Genomic DNA, 24358 nt, shown 5'->3' with positions numbered 1-24358 from the left:
TTGAGCTCGTATGGTTCCCTTACTTGTTACCTACAATACTGTGCAAAAGTCAGAGCTTTGAATGGCTTGCTTATCCTGGTCTTGGCCCAGGTGTGAGAAGAGAGACTCACCCTCCTAAATGAGCTCTTCTGGGTTACTGGTTCTAAGCCCTCACCTACTCCAAGATAAACATCAGATGACTCCGTAGATCCTTTGAGGTTGGGGAAAGTCCAGTTCTTTGTGGGCCCAGATCTCATAGGTGCTCCACAGACGTCAGCACCTTAAAGCATAAACATACCCACCAGTTACATTTGTGGAGGAAGTAAAAATCTTACGATGCTAATGTGTAATTCAAGAGTGGTTTGATTTGAAATGCTCTGTTACAGAGAAACTTGTCAGAATTGTTTACAGTGGTGGTGATGGGAACACTCGATGTCTGAGGAGTTTAACACCTTTACAAGTTACCTCAAAGAAAGTTATTTAACAAAGCAGTTATGAATACTCCACCTGATGTGGTAAACACTGTTTTATGTCAGTTTTGAAAAAGATTTTGTCCTAATGCGTTTAAAAAATCCATTGTGGAGAGATAATTGTAGGGCACTGTAAAGCAAATTAGTGCCCTTTTTTAAACTATCATCACCATTAAATATAAAAAAATCTACACGTGTTCACATTTTAGATAGTAAATAAAATGGTTTTATCAGAATTTATCGGAGTTTTGAAAAAGCAGCACTTTCTCTTTAAGAAATGATTAAAAAGTAAGAAAATAAGCAAATAAGTTTAGTCAGCTGGAATCTCGTGTGCTATTCAGATGGTCGTGTTCAGCTGTCAAGGCTGGGGCAAGAGAGAAATGACCCAGGGCTAGTACCTCCAGCATCAGCATGGTGTCATTAATAAGCTACTGAGAAATGGTGCACAGGTGGCTCTTTGGGAAAAGTCCAAAAAAAAAAAAGCAACAACACAAACATTAGAAGCCGTACCTTCATGACTCATGTTGGCAACCTGACTGGGTGCAATCTTGCCTTCCAGTGTGGCACCATCCACCTCCTGACCCATGATGTAGTCCTCTTCCAAAGACGACAGCTCTCTCTCCAGAGTCCAGGCCTTCTGAGGAATCTTCATCCCTGAGCCATGTCTTCCCTGGGGAAGGGAAGGATCAATCTCCCCTTGGGCCTTGCCTTTGGGGATGCTTTTACATCCAGCGTTTGCACTGTAGTCAGGCAGGGGAAACGTGCCAATACCGCTGTCCAGGGTGTGAGTGGAGATTCCAGAGCCTGTAAGAAACAGTCTGTTATTGAGCCGGCTACAGAGGAGGGGCGAGACTCTGTACAAATGTAGAAAAGATTCTAATATAAAAAAACAAGCATTTAAACCTGAGGATTCATTTAAAAAGCATCTTTAAATTTCATTGTAAATATGTTCATAAAGCTGCACTATGGTAATGCCATTCGTTCGTATTTCAAAGGAGTTCATCCCATGGAGTTCGCACAGGCTCAAAAAAAAAAGGAGGACCGGCTCAATGTTTAGGTCTCATTACACTGATGAAGATAGGATGACCGTAGTAGATAATTCACTTACATCCTTGGAAGAGAGTTCTCTTTGAACACTCTTTCAAGTTTCAGACACTCAAGCCACGATTAATCCTTGAGAGGTCTGACATTTATGATGAACAGCCAATCGCTTGAAACCCGAGGGAGCTGAGCGGCATATTTCCCATAGAAGGAAGAAGTCACACTATTTAACCATACAGAAAGCAAAGCATTTATAATGGTAAAGGGCAATGCTGTCACCACTGCCACTGTGTCAGCTGAAAAGTGTTTTTTTCCGTGTGCTTGATGCCACAGGTGTCACAAACTTAACTTAACTTGCCCTCGAAGAGGTTAGACATGCAGTTTCCATGGTGACGTAGCCCAGTAAAGGTCAAAGTGAGAGAAATTTCCAGGGTTAGATCAAATTTATTTATCTACTTTTAATGTTTGTTTGGTTTTATGTACCAAACACAGTCATAATTAACACTACCCTTTTTCCAACCTCTCTTTGTTTTACAATTAAAAAGACTGTTTTTATGAGATGAATGAGCTGTCCTGTATTTTTCTTCACCCAAAAAGCACCTGGAGCTGAAACACTCCTTTCAATTATGAATGAAACTGCTGTAGGCTGAATAGGTGGATATACTGTGTGTAAACGAGTTGGTTCAAAACAGCCTGTTTTTGCAGCTTACTTTGCATATAGGGACTTCAAAGACCAGCGAGCAAATGATATGTTATGAAACTTTGATTACTTCAGTCTCCTTTATTAAAAAAAAAAAAAGCATGAGAAATTGCTTTAATCTAATGATATGGCCCCTTTAAAAGTTAGCTGGCTAAGCAAGAAATCTTCCTTTGTGAGCTTGGCCCCTGGAGTGCTCAGTCTCCAATTGTGAGATACTAATAACAGGTTCTACATAAATCTTCCTCCCCGAATATTCTGTAAGCCAAAAGATCAGCGGTCATTTCACAGCCAAATGTGCTGCATATGCTGCAAATTCACTGCTGCAAGGGTGTGATTCACTGTAAAACCTGCAGGGAGAAATGTGTGAAGCCACTAAACTTGTTTATAGCTAAAAAAAGCTTACTCAATAAAGACTAGCTGATCAGGTCCAGGCATGTCTGTGAGGTGAGGTGATGTGCTAACCCAGTCACCTGATCCATCATCTCAGTGTGGACTCAAACCCTTAAAGGTGTGATCCTAATTGCTGCATTAGTCCTACCTGCAAAGCGCTCATGGTGGATTGAATCTGCCAGGTTCTCATCTGATACGCCATCCACTTTACTCATTAAAACAGAACCCTGAGAGAGAAATAAATAAATAAATAAATCAGCATAGCATTTTAAAATAACAGTCCAGCTATAAGGTAGACATAACTTTTAATATAAATAATACTAAAAGTCAAAGACCACCTTCCATTTACATAATTACAAACAAGTTATACATTTTTCATGAGGAAAAAATTCTGAATCAATAACAGGTAAAACGGAAATCCTAACAACCGTGCAAGACTTGGTAGACCAGCAAAATTTTCCCTTCAGATAAACTGTACTCATAGCTTTTATCAACAAAAGAGAGGAGAAATCAAGCTCCACTCTTGCATCAGATCTGAAAAAAATGCAAATGTGTTTGTCACAAATGAAACACAGAAGCTGCAAGAGTTCTCAGAACAATTTACTAGCCACCCCAGAGTCTAGACATTGTTACTGAAAGTATTTGGGACTAGTTGGACCATGTCAAGCAGAAAATGCAACCAACTAGTAACAATGAGTTGTGGAGGTGTGGAAAAATCCCTGCCCATTTCTTTGAAAAACTGAATGCAAGTCTCCAGAAAAGAATGGAAGCTATAATAAAAGGCAGTGGACAACATCAAATACTGAAAAAATGTATATTCTATTTCAGTGTTAATGATTCCGTGTTAAATATTTGTTTTCTGCTTTTTTCTGATGCTGAAAAATGCCTTTGACTTATTAGCTATTGTGACTTCAAAGGATGGTCTCTGACTTTTACACACGTGTATATGCGACGTTACCTTTTCCATGTCCTCGCTGCTTCTGGTCTGAATAACAGCGGTACTATGATGGCTGAAGACAGGCCTGGCTTTACAGTCAAATGAGAGGCGTCGATGGGCCACACTGACACTTCCAGGATCCTTCCCATCCACCCTTTTAGGAGAACAGAAATAATATTTATTATTCAATAAGTGTTTTACATGATATTTACATGAGAAGACACACTGAGCACAGTTGTGTGTGAATGCATGAGTGGGTGAGAGAGGGAATGTGTGAGCAAGAGCATAATCATGCTTACCGGTTGAGCAGCTGCTGCATGAAGTTATCTGATGGCACTCCCCTGTACATAACAGACAGCTGTCCTTGGGCCTGGTCCATCACCACCTCACAAGAATGTCCCTTTCCTTGTCGGTCCAAAGCAACACCATTCACATATGCCCGTTCTTCTTCCAGGGCTTTGTGCAGCCCCTCTGCTTTCTCCATTAGCATCGATATGTTCAAGCTCTCACTCTCTGGCTTTTTAGCAGACGATTTAGAATCCTTACCCACTGAGGATATATTCAGTTTCCACTCTCTCTTGTCATCTTTGCCTTTTGACGCCTCCGGTTTCCGGCTAAGGGCGGGCAACTTACTTTTCCGCAAGCCAAACCAATTGGCAATACCGTTGGAAGCCTTCTGTTTGACCTCAGCTACTTGACCTTTGTCCTGTTCTTGAAGCTTCAGCATATTTTCCTCGATGCCTTTCATGACCTTTTGTTCGATGGAGGACTGAGGGCTGGGTGCGGAGTGCCTCTTCTCTTCAGCTGACTCTGCCGGCCTTGGTGGTGGAGGAGGAAGGCTCTCCCCAAAGGAGTTCTTCTTCTTAGTGGCTCGGAGTTGGCTCCTATCCTCAGATTTGGACAAATATCTCGGAATCTCTTGAGTAGGTTTCCCATCTCGATTCAAAGATGGTGGTACAGTTTTAGTAGGGGATTTCAGAGGAATTTTATTGGGGCTGCTACTATGGGTGCTGGTAATATTTTTGCCACCATATGAAAGACTGTGAGGTGCTGCACTTTTAACAAAGCTACGCAAAGCTTGAGCAGCTTCCAAATTGGTAGATGGTGGAGGCATTTTGGACTTTGGGCTTTCTGGCTTTGCAGGGGACATTCTGGATGGCTCATTTTCCAGTTTAGAGATGACAGAACTTACAGGGAGAGATCGGAGTCCTTGGTCAGCAAGCTGATATTGACTTTGTTGTTTCGCAATGGCACTATCAATATGGCCTGAGACAAATGCCTTTTCATCAATACAATCTGCATTTTTTGACAGTCTATTTTCTCCAGTTTTACAGTCAGAGTTCCTGTCTGCAGTTTTGCTTTTGTCACTGCTTCGAGGAAGCACACTCATATTGGGTTGCGCTTCTCTTTTCTCAGTTGGCTGGGAACAAGCTGCTGATTCCTCTGGGTTCCTTAGCTTACCAAGAGCAGCCAGTCTCTCTTTGAAGGAATGGCTGGATTCACCCGAGTGTCTACCCATGCCTGTCTTCTTGGGAATTGGTGGCGGATCATTTCTTTTGACAGGCGATCCTGCAGTTTGTGTGTGCTCTTTTGCCAACTCATTTTTCTCTTGGCTTTTGGACCTCATGTTAATGCCACTAAGCTGTGACTTCTGAGAAGACAACTGACTGGGCAAACTGCGGTGGTTGACCTGCTTATGCCAAACAGAGCTGTCCGAGTTCTCTTCTTGGTCTGAGGAATCAGAGTCAAGCGATGTGTCCTTTTGTGACTTGAGACTTGTTGGTCTCTCTTGACCAAAGTTTCCTTGCTTTCCTTTGACTCTTTCAGTGTTGGAGCTGGCATAACGGAGAGCTGTACTCACTTCTCCAAGAACCTGGGATATGTCTGTTCCACTCGTGTGAGAAAGATCAGAGACATTTTCATAGTGTGGTATTTTCTGGGTGTTCTTTTGAGGGGGAGCGACTTGCGTAGGTTTGGCACCTCGACTACTTTTAGGAATGCCACAGTTAAGCTCCTTTGGTACCACTGGAGGGGGCTCATCAGGCTGGGGTGGTGAAGTCGGTGCAGAATGTGTGGAAGGGTAAGAGTCTAATTTGGGACAAGGTGGCGGTTTTTGTCTCTCTGTTGTAGTTGCTTTGCGGGAAGCAACCGGAGAATGATGCACCTCATAGTTGTTGCTACGACAAGGGATCTTTGAGCTGCGCGTTAGCTGAGGGCTGAGACGTGGGGGATTGGCTGCTGGAGCACGCTCTCCAAGGGTGGGAATCTTGAGGAACTTGAGAAGCTTCGAAGGGGAGGCCTTGACTTCTTTAAGGCATGACACTTGGTTTGGACTCACAAGTTTGGACCGGTCAGCCTGAAGCTCTTGTGAGGTGCTGTCTTTGACAGGTACACATATCTCATCCAGCACTTTTGAGGCAGTATGGTTCTCATTGGGAGAAAACAGCAACCCTTTATGCACAGGTTCGCTGCTTTCCAACTCACAGTACTGGTCCTGCAAGTTTTCCTTCAGACTAAGAGCAGGCAGCTTGGAGGTGTTGGGAAAGACTCCGTGGACATCAGTGGCTTCCACTTGCAAAACCTCTTCAGCTCCTGTGACTTTCTCAATCCTCTGTGATGCTACAGTATTTAAGTGCTTGTAGTCCTTTTCCAGAAGACTCACATTGTTTGTACTCTCATCACTAATGTGTTCCTCACAGACAGTACTACTTGACCTTTTTGATAAGAGCGAGTCCACAAGAAGATCTGACATTCTATTTTCATCTATTATCTCTCTCTCTGTTAGTGCAACGGAACTGGATGGTGTATGATCAGGAACTGTGCTATGGTCTCTTTCTGCCACCGCCAAGTTAAGGTAAGAGTCTGGAGGTTCCGTTGGCGCAAGTTCACTAGACGGGTCAGGGTCTTGTTCCCTTGGAGAAGCTGACACCTCAGCAGATTTCCTGTTTACCATGAGTTCACTAGTACCTGCGGCAGGCTTCACGAGGCTCTGTAAGTCTTGGTTCTTGTGAAATTCTGGTAGAGCCAAGTTCAGGTTGTCAATAGTAATGGCATTTGAAGTGCAGCAATTGTGGCTACTGTTTGCTAAAGTGATCGAGTCCTTATTGGATAACATCAGGCATGTGTTACAGCTTCCACACTTTACACTATTGTGCTCCCCTCCGTTCAAATGCTGATGTGTGCAAACGTCTGAACAGGAATGCGGACAGTGCGATTTTGTCACGTTACACCTGGGAGAATTGTCTCTGCAGGCCAATACACTGTCCTTGGAGACCAGAGCCTGGCTGTATTCACAGAGGGAAGAGATGCCAGAGGAACGGTGGTAGCGCAGAGGGTCCGTCTCTTCAAGCTTGCGGAGGACCTCCAGAATGTGTGCTTTCTTTTTCAAAAACGGAGATAAGGCCTCCATGGAGGTGGTGGAGCTTTGGGTGTCAGGAAAACAATTTTGTGCACACTCCCCATTTCCCTGAAGAGTAAAATAAACAATATTAGTAGAAGGAACACAGTATTTACAGCTATAAACACAAACTATACTACAGGCAAACAGCATTTAACAAGCTTCAAATATTTATGGTTTCCAAAAGGTTACTTGATTACTGTTCTCAATACTACTTTTCCATACAAAATATTTCCATTTGATAATTAACTATAATTTTAGTAATGTTTGTTCATTTTAGAAAGCTCATTGCATCAAAGCATTTCAGTTTTTAAATTTGTAACAAAAAATTCAACACATTTAAACGTCCCTGTATACTTGGGCTGTGATGTTCTGTCAAATAAGGCATCTGACTGGAATTTTGCTTGCTTAGACGGTGGCAATGATACAGAAATAACATCAAGATGAAATTCATTAAAAGAATGGAAGTTCATATTTCCTCTTAAGCAAAATAACTTCTACAGGTGAAGATAAAACTCATTCAGGAGTAGTGTGGCTGTGTTCATCCTTTAGCTAATATTACCTGGGTATGACATGATTTTATATAGCCTAATGTTTTGTCTATCATTAAGTAATTGCCATTTTTCCTGGTTTTATGATAAGTTTATTTTTTTCTGAAAATGTCATGAATCCACAAGACTGCTCTAAAATTCTGTTGGGGCATAAAGGGTTAACAAGAGAAACAGATTCTGAAAGCTAAATCAGTAAATGAATATCAACATAATGAACAGAAGTTTGAGTATGCAAATTACTCATGGAATCCCATAGTACATACGTAAAGGAAGTTACGTTAGGTTTTTTTTTTTGTTGTTGTTGTTTTTTTTTTTAAAAGGTCAAGCACTGTTGATATTCCTTGTGCATTGTTTTTACCTTGGCTTGTGCATTCCTCTGAGTCTCAATAAGCTTGCTTGCGTCACTGTGTTGTAGCTCAGCTATGTGCTCCAAGCAGGACCCAGTCTGAATTCAAAACAGATCTTCTTTAGATTATGCATTCCTCTACAATGATACAGCATTCAGTAATGTAGCAGTACATTTGCTATCTGTAAAATACATATCTGAGTCATTTATCTTTTCTGTACTCCCTCGGAAAGAAAAAAAACCCTTCCCACCACCCAAATAAACAGGAAAGCGCAAATTTTCCTCAATTTGTCATGTAAAACAAACATAACCAGCAAACATAATAGTACGTCTTATACAAACAGTTTTTCAAGCATGCTAGAACAAAACACAATTATGTCTACACCGGGTTGGTTTTATTACAATAGCTTTTAATATTTTATACTTAATTTACCTGCTGATGGGCACATGACTGATTGTGCAGTTTCTCTTGAAGGAGTTCACATAGTGTTCTGTTCTGCCTCTCCAAATCAAACACACGCATTTTCAGCTTGATGCACTCCTCCCGAAGATCCTGCAACAAGAACACCCACAATATTACTGCCAGTGGTGATGGAAGTACTTTTCAATAGAAATTTTATCTTAAAACACCCCAGAACCTACAAGTAGATATCAAAAACTGATGGACTTTACCTTCTGGTTGAGCAGAGCCTGGACGACATGGTTGGCAACCTATCAACATTAAAAACACAAACACAACCCGAAGAATGATGTTTAATATTTGCTGAAATAAACTTGGACAAGAATATCAAGTTGTTACCTGTGATGCTGTTTTTTTCATTATTCTACCTTAAAGCAGAAGATGCCAACAACATTGTGGAAGATGGGATATAAAACAACTCCCCGTCTATGAGTCAGGTTATCAGAACTCACCTCATCCAAGCATCTCTCATAAGCTTCTCTCTGGCTCTCGTTGGCTAGGGAAAGGGCAGAGTTCTCAGCCTGGTCCAAAAGAGAGGGCATTCATTATTTACCACAGTGATATTGAACAGATATGCACATGTAGAATTTTTCACAGTAGAGCTATGAGGTAACGTAGTGGGGAAGCGTGACTCACTTGTAGCTCTCGGACACGTTCCAGGAGCTCACTGCTGCTCTCCTCCTCCAGATATGATTCTAGGTCGCCTTCTTCGGACTCCAGGTCCTCCTCAAGCACTCTGTGCTGGGCCTCCTCCGACATCATCTTCACCTACAGTGAAAAATGTAGAAGCGGTCATAAAGATGTCTGAATATAGTAGCAATTATTAATAAGGTGATTTCATTGTTGAGGACAATAAAATACAACATACAAAAATAATCCGGCTTCAAATCTTGGCAGCCTAGTTTCGAAGTAAAATCAAAAGGTCCCTTTTGTTAAAACGTCAACATATGAGTACAAAAACCCATCATAGTGGAATGAAGCACATCTTTTAATGGTGCTCCAAAGATCTCCTTACTACTCCTGGAACAGACAAACAAAGGTGGTTGACTGATCCAACCCCAGTTTGGAAGTGTTGTGCCTTACAGGGTCTCTGTGACAGTAGCAGAATAGGACTAATGGCCCAGGCTTTGGCTACAGACCCATATTAATAGAGAGGATTAGAACGCTTAGTTCTGTCTAATCACACCAGTGGATCGCAGCCATGTCACAGCCCTATGACTCCAGCTTAACCTGCATTAGTGACCAGGGCACAAGAGCCCGTTTCACATGGCCTACATAAGCTCCTACAACAAGAGGCCTACTTGACAGGGGTATTTGTTACAACATATTTGCATTACTTCAGGCCTCTTGTTTTCTGGTTAAGTGAAACAGGTCACTACCTTGTGGAACCATTGTGCAAGATATTAGCAACGCAGTCGCCAATCGTAACAAAGAATCGGATTCATCTGGACTATACTTGACCTACTCATGCCCTATACGAAGGAGTCCACCCATTCCTGTTATTGCATTACCATAACCTTGACCTTCACTATGCACTCGGGATAATACCCGCACACAGGCTATCCTGTTACAAAACTGAATCTAAAAATCAATTCACATGTCCATGGCACTCATTCATAATTGATGCCTTTAACGTTGTGCGCGCTACATGTCTTAGCAGAGCTGCCCGGTTGTTCAGGCAGTGAACTGGTTTAAATGGACACTCCTCTTATGAAAACAGATGAATACAAAGCCCACTGGGGTCACAGAGCTTTGACGGAGCACAGTGGGTCAGAGAACACTGCCCCACTTTTACTGTGGAGGATACGCCACAGAGCGAGACTGTCTGCAGCGCTCCAGTGCCAGGAAGCTCCACTCTCCATTTCAGCTCAGAGACTTGTTTAGAATAATTACTTGGCAGTTTGTATGAGGATATTATATTATATATATATATATATATATATATATATATATATATATATAAAATGCTACAAAAATTATAAGAAGTGATGGCCAACTAACATCACACAACAGCTACGTTTCCAGAGGAAATACAGCTCATGTGAGTATGTAGTGTCTTAAAAGCTAAATGTTTTAATAGATTGAATATCACCCCCCTTCCAAAAAAATGCTCAATCAATTGTAAACATAATTGGTAGATTTTCTTCATTATTAATATCATAAATAGTAAAATCTTTACATTAGGGGAAGTCGATATGGAAAAAATTGTGTCACAATACATTTTGTGATATTTGAGTAAAAACTGCCATCCTAAACTATAAATACAATGATGATTCTTAAACATCACTTAATGTACTGCACTAAATCTAGTTAAACAAGACTGATTATGTTCTCTGTGTAATGAAGCATGCAGCTGTTCAGTTGTTTTTAAGTAGTGATACCCACAATATGCTCAGAAATGCATCACAATAAGAAAAAAAAATTAACAAAAAAAACTTTGTAATGATAACATAGGCATATCACCCACCTCTTCTTTACGTGATTAGACAGATTTCATAATGCAATTAACTCAATTTTAAGATGCCTCTGCACTGGATCATTAAAATAAACCCCAGCTTCAGTTTGCTATGAACTTCTCAAAGATATGAAGTAAATGCCCTCTGAAACTAAAGGGTCAGTAGAAGCAGTGAAGTTGCATCATGTACAATGAAGCACTGCATGGTGTGTACAGCTAGCTTTCAGTAAGACATCCACAAAGTGCTTTCAGCCAACCATTTGCTTAAGAACTTCTCTTTTCCTTACAAAAACCTTCTCTAGTACTGATAGAGTGGGGTTTATCAAACCAGTTGGAACAACACTGTGCCAGTAGTCATCCATTTAAAAAGCTGTACAAACATTATGCATGGCCATGAACTATATTTAGCAGCAAGCTGAAAAAACAGCCAGACCTGAGAGCTATGAGGCTTTTTTTTCTGTACGGGCCGACCTAAAAGGTTGTGGCTGCTTTGTATCTGTTCTTGACTGTGAGCCAAAAAATGCTTCTCTTACACAGAACTGGAAAGCCATTGAGACGCACCCGGTAATGAATCCAGAAGAATAGCTTATTGGGTATAAGACACTGGGGCCCAAACCAAACAAAGCATAATCCGCTTCATATAGACTGAATGCCAAGTTTATATGACCACCATTGTGTGCTGGATATTGATAGAGGAGGTAAACCTTTCAGTAATCCAGGCCGGTTTTCTGGGTTCTTTCAAACGAAAACAACTTGCTTTAAAATTACAAACCTCCTTTCAGAGCTTCGTGTCACAATTATATGTATGCACGTGAAGCTTTTGTCTGTCTGTGAAACATATGCGAGGATGGTGATTTTCCAAAGCGGAAGTCAAACCTCCTGACACCAATAAGTCTGAACACAAAAGACCCTGACCCTGGATACATCTGTCATCCAGAACTATTATTCAGGGGTGAATTAGCTATGACTGCTTTACACAGGCAAAATAACTGGTACAGCTAACGAAACCGTTTCTGACCATCTCAGAAATGTGACTAGTCCTGCTGAACAGTATAAACAAAAAATATGCAGAATTTTGCATTCGACTGCTAACATTAGGGTTCATGCTAAAAATCAGACAGCTAGGCTGGATGCCTCTGGTCCATCTTTTACTCCGCACCCCTGGTGGGATGTGGATCTCCATAGGTTCAGACTGCATAGGAAGTCGGAACTCCCCCCTCAGGAGATTATCTGAGACGCCGCATGCAAGGCCGCCACCAGGCTTGCTCATCTTTCCTTTTCATCTCTGAATCACTGGCGGGCAATGAAAAATTAATGGATGAGTAAGTCAAATCCACTGAGGCAGCAGCTAAGAAGTCTAATTTGAAGTGTTTGAGATAATAGTGGCGGCAGAGAGCAGACTGCACAGACAGCGATTTGTGCAGTCGCCTTCAATCAGGAATTTCCCTGGACTATGAGGTATTCTCCCAGGGTGGTGCTTTAAATGTTCCAAATAGCCTTAGCAATAGCCCAGCTTCCACAGAGAACAGAGCAATGAGCTGTATTATGAAGTACATTAATGCAGTGCCTGGTTTTATCACTACTACACAGAAATCAGTTTGCCAGTTGAAGAAAGCCTCATCAACAATCGGATCATAGGGAAAAAGAGCCCATTAACATGGCAGACGGGCAGATATTCTGATCGTTTATCAACTGATAATGATAGCTGAGAACTAAAGTGCTGCAAAAGTTAACACGCTGCAAACACGTGCTAAAAACACTGCTATTAACAATTAAACACCGTCTTCTAGGTCGAACCATCAATGGTAGTACAGACTGAAGCCAAGCTGCTATGAAGGAAACAGACTGCAGCTCTCTCCTTCAAACACAGCTTTTACATGGCTCACATTTGGCACCTTAGGTCATGAATGGACTACTGACCAGCCCACTGCAGGTAGTGCCCAGGGGCCTCTGACTGCCAAGGGCTTTGGCGGGTCCTTGGACCACAAGGCGACAAATTAGTCCAGAGGCAACCATTTAACAAATAAGTAATACATTTATGAGCGACTAAATCAATTAAATGCATGAAGAAATGTACGTTTTCATGCTGTGGTCAACCTGGCTCTTCTTACAAATCTTCAAAATGTTACACTTTTTTTTAAAACAAAGTACACACAATAGGACATTTATAAATTAATAAAGCTTAAGGGTTCATTTTGTTTAGTTTCATGACTGGTGACTGAGAATGAGAGCAAGAGGCAGAAGAGTATATATGATATATTTAATAGTGGTATGCAAAAGTTTGGACGCCCCTGGTCAAATTACATCTTTTGTTGATTTCCTAAGTGAAAATAAGTCAATGCATCCTCTACAGACAACGAACAGGTGCACAGTTTAATGCCCGATCACTATTTATTTGCCAAATGCTATTGGAAAAGAACATAAATATGAAACAGAACATGCCCTGTGCAAAAGCTAATGCAAATTTCCTATTTAATATCTTTCTTCCCTGTAGAGGACGTGTGAACTTATTTTCACTTAGAAAATCAACAAAATATGCAGTGTGACCAAGAGATGTTCAAGCTTTTGCAAACAACATACAAACCTACTCACAGGTAACACATCATTTAGAACAGGCAGCAGCCACTGGAGCTACACGTGGATGTTGGTGATAAAGATTGGGAAAATATCTTACAGAAAACGCAAGTCTTTTCTTATTATATTTTATTTGAAAGACAAAAAGTTTACTATATTATTAAAAGTAAAAAAAAGAAATCATTCTGATTACGCTTATTTTCTTTAACAATAATAAAATGCATTGCTTTTAATCAGGAAATAAACTGCCTTCTGTTCAGACTTGAGCACATTAGGAATATTCATCGCTAGACAAAATAAGATTAATCATCATTAAATATTTGAATCCTCTAATACTCCCACATAATTATCACCTTGCTGTGGCTGAAATGATGTGCTATGAGTGGATAATTAAAACTTTGAAGGTGGATCGTTGATTAAATGTTACACAGATGTGAAATAGCTGCAAACATAACATGACAATTACTGTAAACATTCACACATTCAGCAGATGGTCTCATCCAGAGCTACTTACAACGTTATGAGAATGTAACACGGGCACAAAAGAGACACCAAGTTGCCGGTTGTTCATTACTGACCATAATTTCTATATCAAACCAACAATAATTATTATCTGTGAACAATACACTGTGCCAATATGGGGCATGTCTACTGGCTTTGAGACAATGCTGTCATGAATGTCTCACTATGACTAACTGTTTGCTGAGACAGTCTACAATGCATGCAATGCTATTCTGGGCCACCGCATCTCTGTCAACAACAGATGTCTTGATGGTCGGTGCTTTCACCTACGATCATTTGTGACAGAGCTAAGTCACTAAGTCTTCGTTCCCCAGCAGCCAACGGGAAAAGAGGGCTAATCTTCTCTTGTCAGGACCAAATGAGATTAGCATCAGTTTGCATCTGGCCCTGAACTTTACTTTTGCGTTCCAAACGGGTCTAATCTGAACTGTCTGCACACACCACCTTTGGTGTGAAAATCCACCATCCATGATTCATTGGTCAGACACACTTTACAGCTCGGCTTGATTAGTCAGAGAAGAGCTAGAACCTGAATAACCAGGGAGACAAGGCGGCTTGCGAAAACGAAGGCACGCTATAGCCTCCACGCTGACAGGAGTCTTGGCAAGACTACCATGCTGCTAGCCCCATAATCCTGCGATATCCTGAGCAGTAAACATAGCAATAAAACACTATGGCATAGACATAATAGAGCCCCCTAGCTCATTTATCTGTAAAGCAGTACATTTATTGAACCTCCGCTGCCCAGAGACTACTGGCGGTGTTTGGAGCTGGAAGACGGAGGCACGGTCGGGACTTTATTGTCCTGATTTCCCCATGCTTCTGAGTCACCGTGTTGGTATGATGGCCAGAGGAAAGTCTCCTGAATGTGACTAAGGCTGGAAATCAGAGGTTCTTTCTGCAAACTCGTACAAAGCTTCCTAAAGCGTGTCAGTCAGACACTGCGGGCAATCCCCTCCGTTTTTGGACACATCAAACGAGAACGACTGCTCTCGCCTGACAACGTGGAGCAAGCAGACACGGCACTCTCTGAATGTTGGCAAACTCGGTGACGTGATTTAGAGGGACTGACAGACAAAATGTATTGGTTGATAAAGGAGTAGTCAAGGAGGAGGATGGTTTGAGTTTGAGGATTAATGTGGCATAGAATGCTGATCCCCCACCACCCCCACCCCCACCCCTCCTTCCTAGTAAAAAGGGCCACAGGCAGCTAATTTCAAGGTCCATCTGGACACTATGCTACATTCAGGCATCCCAGCCATGATAATGACTGCAACAACACATTCTCTGTTCAGTCATTGTTATAATATTTTTGCAACATCACAAATAGAATGAGTGGGAAAAGGATTCTTGATTCGAACCTCAGACCAGTGCTGAACAAAGAGGAGTCTACAGGCCTGACTTTACAAATTGCTGTTTCACTGCATTGTGTTCTTTAAAGAAAGGCAGAACTGTTTTCCTCACAATCCAGCTTTCAATCATTTCTATATATGTAGAAATGCGTTTATGTGAAGGTGGCATTTCAATTGCAATAATTTTTGGAGTCTTAAAATTGATGTAATTGATTATTAGAATGTTATTTTACATATGTATACATTTTTTAAGTATTTGCCCATTTGTTTTGCCTAAATAAAATTCTGAGATTCTTAAATTTACTAGGATAAACCTTGAAGTGTGCAAATATAATGCCATGCTTAAAAATACTTTCAAGCCCATTGTATTTTTGACTTTTAATGCTTCACATACTGTGCTGCACCAAATCTAATTAAACAAGCCCAATTATGCTCTCTTTGTAATGAAACATGAATTTAGACCGTGTTCTTTTCCTACTGACCATATCTAAGGTGGGGCTTTTCAATATTTTCAATACAGGTACTTTAATTTCGATATCAATTCCTTTATTTTGTCAATGCTTCCTTAAAAATTACAAGCTGAAAGTGGCTGTGGCTTAAAGGAGAAATGAGCCAGAGTTCCAGGAAGTGGGTTTATTTACTGGCCACAACAGACTGCAAGTTAGACGGCAGTCTAGATTGTGTTTTTTTATGTACTAAAGATACCCACTATAAACTCATTCAGCATAGTGTGCTATAAATATCATCATTATGCTAACCCCCAACTTGGTGTATCAGACTATATTCCACTATCTTCTTTAAAAAATAGTCTTGTATTGCATCAAAATAATCAAATGGAATATTTTTTTTGGAAAATTTAAGATTTTTTTGACGCATTGAACCATTTCCTAATGAACTGAAATCAAACTGAGATCAGAAATTTACACTCTGAATAACTTTACATATTTATGGGCTATTGTGAGTTTCTAATCGGGACAGGTTTGCTGTTAAATACTGAAATGGCCCTTCCTTTCACATCCAGTGAGGAACAGAGGTCTTAATTAATGCAAATAATGATTCGGAGTGAAGAGCAGATAAAAAGGAATATTGGTGGTAGTGGGAGGGGTGGAATAAAGCCAGCAAGAAGAGGGCAATCAAACAGAAGTGGGGCTCTTTCTGGGATCCCTAAACCACACTGCCTGCCCAGCCTCCATCCCCCCACACTCCAGGAGTTATTAGGATGCAGCCAATCCCCGTCCGTGGAGACAGCCTGATTATTCACACCCTGCACAATGGGCACACAGCCCTGCGACACCCCCAGAACCCCGATTATTGATCTATTTCTGTGTGATTTATGAGCTGATAAAATGATGAATGACCTCGGAAGAGAGACTAGATGGTTCCTCTTACGCATACAACAAAAGGGATTAGCGGATAGGTGTCATCTGCTCTTTTCCATCTGAGGGGAAAAGCAAACAAACATAAAAAGGCTCGCAATCAGTCCCACGGGGGGCATTATTTTTTCCTTCTGATGTGAACTATTCTGGGAATAAAACATTCTCCGTAGAACAAGGCAGTCTCTCCTCTTTAATATTCCATTAGATTTAGAAAAACCTTCAATAATGCAGGGTTCTTGCAGTTTAATCAAAATTTCCATTTCTATTTCTTTTATGTCCTTTCAAGATCACTTTATCCACTTTATGCAGCACTAATGCATCCATGGCGTCAGCATCAGCAGGCCTAAAATGCAATGCACTCACTGACCCTCCATTCTACTCTCCTCACAAGTGCTAAAGCAAGGTAATGGTGAGTCTGCAGCTAAAAGCGGAGCGGCCAGTCAGCCATGTGAAGCAATCAGCAGCCTCATAAACCTACGCTGTCCTTCACACTGTGGCAAAACCAGGGTTCTCAGAGGGGCTTCTCTTAAATCCTCCCTTCGCCTACTGCGAAGGCCTTGGAATTATCAAAAGACGTAGCAGACGAGACAAAGTAACCACCTCGCTCTTCCAAGGGCTGCTGGATGCGTGTGGAAATAAACTACGAATTAGCTGACAGTGGGGTGTGAATTACCCCACTTAATTAGCTCCCACCTGGGTTGTGAATGGTGTTTATGCTGAGTCAGGTTCTCCGTCCCACCCTAAACAATGAATGCTCCACTAACTGCACTGATGAGATATTTAATCGTTTGAAAAATTCTTGTTTTTATCAATTGCACCTCTAGCATTTAGTAGTGCACATTTCAGGTCCTTCCAAAATTACTGCAGTGAGTATAGATCATACAGATGGCAAGCATGACTTCCTTTGTTTTTAATCTGAAGGAGTGCAGAACAGGAGCGTCAGGCCAAATCCAGATGTTTACGACACCTAGGCCTCATGTAATCAAATGGTTCAGTAATAAAATTAAAACACCTCAACAAATCCAAGCACTTCCCTTGTTCCTAGGGCAAACTTCACTTCGGGAATATACTATTAGTTTCAATTGTGCCAATACAATTGAAGAGAACGTTTCAATAGCGCCCCACTTAAAAATAATTTTAGAGACCATTAATAACTCATTTTACTGCAAAACTCATGGTTAGCAAGGAATGTGGATATTGCTACACTAGTGAGACAAGAAATGAGTGGGTCCTTATCCTTTCCCTGGCAATCTTCAAATCTAATCTCTAAAATGTACAATCAGAAGTGCTAAGAAGTAATAAAACAAGGTTTTTCTATGAGCTAATAACAGAAACATGCGCTGTAAAAGATGACTTTACCTTAGAGCATCCTCATAACCTGCCAGCAAGCCAAGACAGCAAGATGAATACGAGACACAGATGCAGGATCCGAATATGCCACAAAGAGTCCCATGCACCCCTGCCAAAGCAGACGGCGGTCAGCCACCCGCACAATCTCAGCTTCAGACGTGCGTCCGTCCCTCACTGTGGAACTGAGAAGGCTGTCCTTAGGTTAGTCGGTGCAGGCCATCTGAGGCGGCTTCCATGTCCTTCCATTGTTCCGGGGAGAGTGAAGCAGGCATCCTGCCCCTACAGACCCAGCCTACTACAACAGCTGTGGGCCAGCCCCCCACCTCTCCACTCCCAGAATCTCCCTCCTCCAACGGTTGCAGCCAAACATTAACCCTGCAACTGCTGGAGGGGCCATAAAACAGAAAGGGGGTTATATTTCAAAAGGAGACAACGCAGCAGCCCCACACAAAGGCGAAGGACAGCAAAAGGATATCCGAACAGGCGAAAAAAGGGAGTCGTGGAGTTACCCAGGCAACACAGCCCATGTCAGGGAGCAGGAGCCTCCTCTTAAGAGGATTGTCCGACTGTGGAAGACTAGCGTTGATTGGATTGCAATCGCAGTCACTGAGACGGTCAACGTAGTAAGTGCACAACAGAAAATGTGACCTGGTTATGAGTGGTGGAACAAGTCAGGTTAGCTAGAGCTGAGAATGAACAATGTGCTGTTCTTTTTGGGATATAAAAATGATTCACTAATTCATCATCAATGAGATGCAGCGTGTTAGCACCTCACACTGAGACGCAGAGCTGCAAGAAACACTTGACCTGAAATGACATGATTTGAGTCCCAACCTCAACTGACTCCCAATCTAACTCCAACTAGTTCAACCATGTTGGCGAGAATCTTTATTTTCTTAAAATACAAAAGACTCTGGTAGTGAATCATAACCCAAATTTTAAAATAGCATTACCTTTGTGAAGTAGATTATAATTAAATGGTCTTTCATTGCCGATTATGATTTACAAATCCATAAAAATGAATCACAAGGCATGCATCAAGACATTTTTCATTGAAGAGGCTAATTCTGAATAGCATCCCAGCAGTAAAATCAGCAGAACTAATTGCATTATTACAAGATGCACCGATAGGAAAATTCTAGGCCGACTCCAACTACTGATGTTTCTTTGTGGCTTATTATGTGATACCAATATTTCAGATTAATTACCAGCATAAATACGGACTATAAATCAGATTAAGTAGGATCAGCAGGTTTACTATTACAGTAAATATCTTATCCGCTCTGCAATTTGCCTCAAAACCAACTCATGGTTGGAAAAAATAAGGAGAAGGCTTTTTCTGTGCCAACACAAGTCTCATTGCTCATCCAGACGTGTGCTAATTAAGGAATTGCACCTGAGCACAAAATATTGCTCACATTCAAGTACTTGACTGACAACGATGTGCTAATTTTCAGTAATTCTCTACAGATACCAACGGAGAACATGAATTATCATGCATTTCTAAGATAAACACCACATCCTTTAAATCAAAAGGTGCTCAGACGTCTCAGTGAAGGCTGCCGTGAGGATCCCCTAACAGGATAACTGGCCGTTTTCCAGCGCAACAATGGAATCCTTGTGAATGATTTTCACAGAAAACATTCTTAAAATACCACGTAGACCTTGCGGCTGAAGGGCTAACGAAGAAGCCCTGCAGCCTCTTCCCAAACTGTGCCTGAACCCCTGATCATGCCCCTGTCAGCCACACATTCACATGTGGCTGCAATTCTACCTAGACTATATATCAGTGGCTACACATTAAAAGACCCAAATTGGATGACATGACCCAAATGCAAGAGGGGGTCACATGTTGTCCTGGAGCTAACAATCAAGTGGCGAGAGAATCCGCAACAAAGGGCTTTTGTGATCCCTGCAAATGGTACTTTCACTCATGGAAAGGGCCGTGAGCTATGCCCTAGAGAGCCAAGGCCTCGTAAATATCATATAAAATGAACGGTGATGAGGTAATGTGTGAGAAAGTGGGTGGTAAAGATTTAAAGAATTCAGAGTCCAATCTCTTGAGTCAAATCCACTTATTGTGGATCTTCTGTGATATTTCAAGTACTACCAATTTGGTGCTCAGCAATGACCGGCAGAATGGTGCACACTTGACTAAGTCAGGCCGCCCCAGGTGTCGTATGGCATTTGCTTTTAACATACATAAGTACTCCAGCAAACTATCTCTCTTGGCTCACAGCTGGATGTCTGACATAACTGGAACATCTCAAAAAATATGAAAACAAGAAATGACAGTACAGAAGGCTCTGCCGATTAAAGCTGGGCTACAGATTGGACAAGGTGAAGGCCTTGAACAGTTGCATAATCACAGCAACAATGTAATTTGATAAAACTGCAATTATCTGGATAACAGGGATCGATCTAGGTGCTTTGCTGAATTATGCAACGTCGTAAATCTCTAAGATAAAGGCAAGTGCTGAAAGAAAAATCATAGATGAAAGAGTGAATTGACAGATGGTGCGCAGCCTGAGGTACACACCCGTCCAGGGAGTTGGTCAGGCTGCACTGCAATGCTGTGGTGAGCGTCCTGGGCCAAGCAGTTGGTTTGCGCTGCAGCGTTGTGGTGAGTCCGGATTAAGGGAATAAATCAGAGTGCTGGCGAAAAAGCCCCCATTGAGAGCGAGACAGCTTAATGGGCTGTAATGTGCTGAACTCCATGTGAGGTGGAGGGGCTGATCCACCTTTTAGAAATGTGACACTAGTCTGGGGTGGGGGAGGTAGAGGTGGGGGCCTGTATATAACTCTTAAACTGACCCCTGCTCTTGTCTGCTGACCGTTTTCATATGACTGACAGCACTGATCAGCAATACAAACTGTACATGCCCACAGACTTTGTTTTGAGATAAAAAAAAGAAAATCTTGAGGAAAAAATACGAATGACCCCTCTCCCAAGGGATTACATGGTTATGCACGTCTCCAATGTCCCACCCACGCCTCACTTAAGAGTGAGCACATCAACGAAAATGTTTGTGTGAATGATAAATACTCCAGTAACTAAATATAACTTGGTAGCATTGACATTAAATGGCTTGACAAAGCAAATTTGTCTCCAGAGTCACAACCATGCATGCAAATGTTGCGTCTACTAAACAAGGACGTCTCAGATGAGCCCGGGCCGAATCCTGGTAACCATAGTTACCACCTTGGGTAAATGTCACACTGGCTACTGTATACAGCTACCGTAAAAAAGAGGAAGAAATCTGAGCAAGTTCCTCCATTGATAAACAATGAAAGAACAGCACACATGAAATGAAGTTTGACTACTGAAAAATGAGGAACTGCAAAGAAAACATTTGAGCATATGCTTTGTTTAAAGGCTGGTATGCGAGCGGCACTGACCGGGGGCTGCTGTCCCCTGGCCGGTGCCGCAGTAAAGTGCAGTGAAGCCTGGCCTTCAGTAGGCTTCAGGGATACGGCCACGAAACATCTGGACACCAGGCGCAGCGGCTTTAAGTGAACGCCCTCTGGCAACCTTTCGGCTGGGCCATCATGCTTTTGTTCGTCCTCTCGTGATAAACCAAACATCTGCCTGGATTACTGCACATTGCATGTATGGGGACGATGTACAAGGCCTTCTTTAGCACCTTCATTAATCACCTGGCTTTGCCTGCACTGTATGAAGATATATGTGAATTCTGCTGCCAAAAAAGGCTGCCCAGGGGTAATGGACGGCCACATGTTCCAGCAGACTGGACGGGTGGAAAAGGCTCGCTTTAAAAGCAACGGCCCTCTAGTGAAACGGTTTGCATATTTAACGTAAACATGGCATACATCAGGGCTGGTAGACCTCTTAAGGGAATGGTTTGGCTGTAATTAACGGGATGAGGGGTCACAGGACCCCAAACCACCAAGGCTTTCATTTCCAGAAAAAAAAGGGAAACGAAAGCACATGAGCCTCTCTTCAAATAGTGCTGGTGGTGGGGCTTCTCGGAGCGCTGTATGAATGTAGCCATTTTGCGCCAGAAATAGAAAAAAAAAGAAAACCCCTGCCATATCAAATGTGCCACACTGGGCCATTTCTGATGCCGTTTGTTTAACTCTTGTTGCTGTCCGACCAAGTCGCGGACATTTATCCCTCCATTGCCCAAACAGGATGTGCCATTGACCTGGTTTGCTTGAATTGATTAAGGCCACATTCCGACACATATTTCCGCTTAGAGCAAGTATGAATTGAATGTTTGTTGCAGCTGAAGACTGGAGCTCTGTGAAAAACCAGTTCAAATGTTTGCATGGCCTCAGCTTCTTCAGTGGGGCGGATTCGAAGCAAAACAAATCTTGGCACAAGCTATGCAATCACTCATTTCTTTTTAAGTGGCCAACGATAAGACTGCACTAGCACAACACGCTGCATCGTAATAAAGAGGCACTACTGATGGTTCTTTTTTCCAAATGGGTGACTGGTTGAAAACTGACCCATCTTATATAAAAAAAAAGAAAAATGTGTGAATAAAAATCATATTTCACACCTGTGAGCACCCACTGCTCCAACAAAGGCTGGGAAGCCCCAGAAACGAAACAAAGACCGCAGGGGGAGATCACGGAAAGCATAATTGCCTTCCTCCAAATATCTGCAGTGTGTGGAAACAGCAGCGCGGTTTCGCAGAGTCGGCACCGTGCTCCCCCGCTGCGCTCCCGTCATACATCTCCGGCTTTCCTGAGCAATTGATGAATTCTCTACATGCTAATGTGCCCCGCCGGTCCATAACCATGGTAACCGCAAGCTGGGGAACGGGATGGAAGTGCGTCGGCAGAGGGGGGGACTGATAACAGTGCAGGCAGACGCCCTAACAAGGTACTGGGCAGACAGATCGAGTGAGAGAGAGAAAGAAAGGAAAGACTGCATGTGTGCCTGTGGGAACCGGTACGTGCAGCCAAAGTGGCCGGCTTGACCAGCCAGTGCACTTTTACTGCTTTTCATGTGGACAAGCCGAGAAGAAGCGTTGTGATGTGCAGAGTAGGGGTGTGAAAATGCGTCTAAAAGGTGCCCATTCAACTTCCTAGATTCCTAGAAGATTCTGACAATCAATTAGAATAGTTTTAAATGTTCAATAAAATATGCATAATTTTTTGGCAAAAATAAAATTAGGCTATTTTTAAATGTAAACATCCTTTTAAAAATAGTATATTACTGTTACCGTTTATATTCCACTGCTCTGTTCCTCCAGTCCCACTTATATTCAGTGCATTTTCAAAAATAATTCTGAAACATACCAAAGGAATCTCATTATAATTGAATGAAATTTGAGATTTCACAAAGGTGCACTAACTAATTTCCTAAAGAATCATGATCAAAACATTTTGAGGTCAAGAGATTTACACCTCCGGTAATGACCACTTCCATTTTCTCACGCTAACATGAACAGTTGCGGAGCTCCAATCGGGCCGAGCACATGGAGAATAGCTCCTCCAGCCAGAGGATCCCAGCCAAAGGTCTGATTTCATGCTTCAGTCCTAATTATCCAGAGAACCGTGTTTGGATGCCTGAATGCAGCATGAGGACAAAACCGCAAACACTGGCCACAAAACGCCACTGTTTCAGCCACCAGATAAACTCAAGAGTGTGGTCATCCCCTCTAACCTACATTCTTGGCCTACGCCCCCTTAAATATGAGGGGACAGGCACTGCATAACAAGTGGGATGCATACACTTCTTTAGAGCAGTGTTTCTCCATCCAATCCTCAGGGCCCACCAGATGGTCCTCTTTTCTTGCTGTAACCTTGCAGCCTGTACACCTGTACCAGGTATTCAGAGTTCAATGTTAGGGGTACATGATATGGGCTGCTATTATTTCCCCAATAATTGGAAAAATGTCATTGTTATGGTTTCAATAATACAAGTGCACACATACACACTCGCTTGACTTCACAAACTCACTAAAAAGGATAATATGAAAGCTCTGAGGGTTTATTCCCTGCCCCAGGTGGAATTCCACTCTTAGACAAGTAAGAGTGCGTCTGCAAAACTCTTTATTTTATGTTTGCCCACCCTTGTGAGCCCCGATAAGAGATTTTTGTGTGTGTGTATGTTTACACTAACTTATGTCAGATTATATTGATGCTCACTTACTTTATACAACGTATTAAAATGTGAAAATCCAAAAAACGTTATTGGTTAATAGTATGGGCATTAGCCACAAGGTACCAATTACTGGTTAATGCCAGGAATTATATGCACTTTTTTAAGGGATAGTCTGACCAAAATAAAACTAAACCATTAGTATATCTGTCGTAAACAACTGTACTCTAGTACTGTCATGAAAGTCTCCAGTGTGAGATTTTCCAATTTAAAGATCAGGAAAACTTTGGGGATGATATTAGAGAATGGGTTGTTTGAAATGCTTTGGTTAACGCAGAAGAAAGCCAGCTAAGAAAGACAGCTATAAATACCGCTTGGAAGC

The 24358-nt window shown here is 41.9% G+C and overlaps 1 protein-coding gene across 3 annotated transcripts in view; it reads right to left on the bottom strand.

Annotated features, from left to right (window-relative positions):
- nckap5l (NCK-associated protein 5-like) overlaps positions 1-24358 on the bottom strand; it is a 28325-nt gene that overhangs the window by 1183 nt on the left and 2784 nt on the right. The window contains exons 1-11 of one of the 3 annotated variants that reach the window (XM_017707976.2): positions 17910-18269; positions 8908-9039; positions 8724-8792; positions 8484-8522; positions 8245-8364; positions 7824-7910; positions 3817-6983; positions 3539-3671; positions 2729-2807; positions 960-1253; positions 111-259 (exon numbers count right to left, since the gene is read on the bottom strand). In XM_017707976.2, the coding sequence (XP_017563465.2) occupies positions 111-259; positions 960-1253; positions 2729-2807; positions 3539-3671; positions 3817-6983; positions 7824-7910; positions 8245-8364; positions 8484-8522; positions 8724-8792; positions 8908-9033 (4263 nt within the window). In that variant the 5' untranslated portion in view covers positions 9034-9039; positions 17910-18269. Of the gene's footprint in view, positions 1-110; positions 260-959; positions 1254-2728; positions 2808-3538; positions 3672-3816; positions 6984-7823; positions 7911-8244; positions 8365-8483; positions 8523-8723; positions 8793-8907; positions 9040-17909; positions 18270-24358 lie in introns of those variants that run through there. The other 2 variants (XM_017707975.2, XM_017707977.2) reach the window with 2 other exon arrangements.

The sequence above is a fragment of the Pygocentrus nattereri genome, chromosome 9 (genome assembly GCF_015220715.1).
Source record: "Pygocentrus nattereri isolate fPygNat1 chromosome 9, fPygNat1.pri, whole genome shotgun sequence".
Lineage (NCBI taxonomy): Eukaryota > Metazoa > Chordata > Actinopteri > Characiformes > Serrasalmidae > Pygocentrus > Pygocentrus nattereri.
The sequence above is the reverse complement of the archived record's forward strand: the minus strand, read 5'-3'. Positions and strand labels throughout refer to the sequence as shown.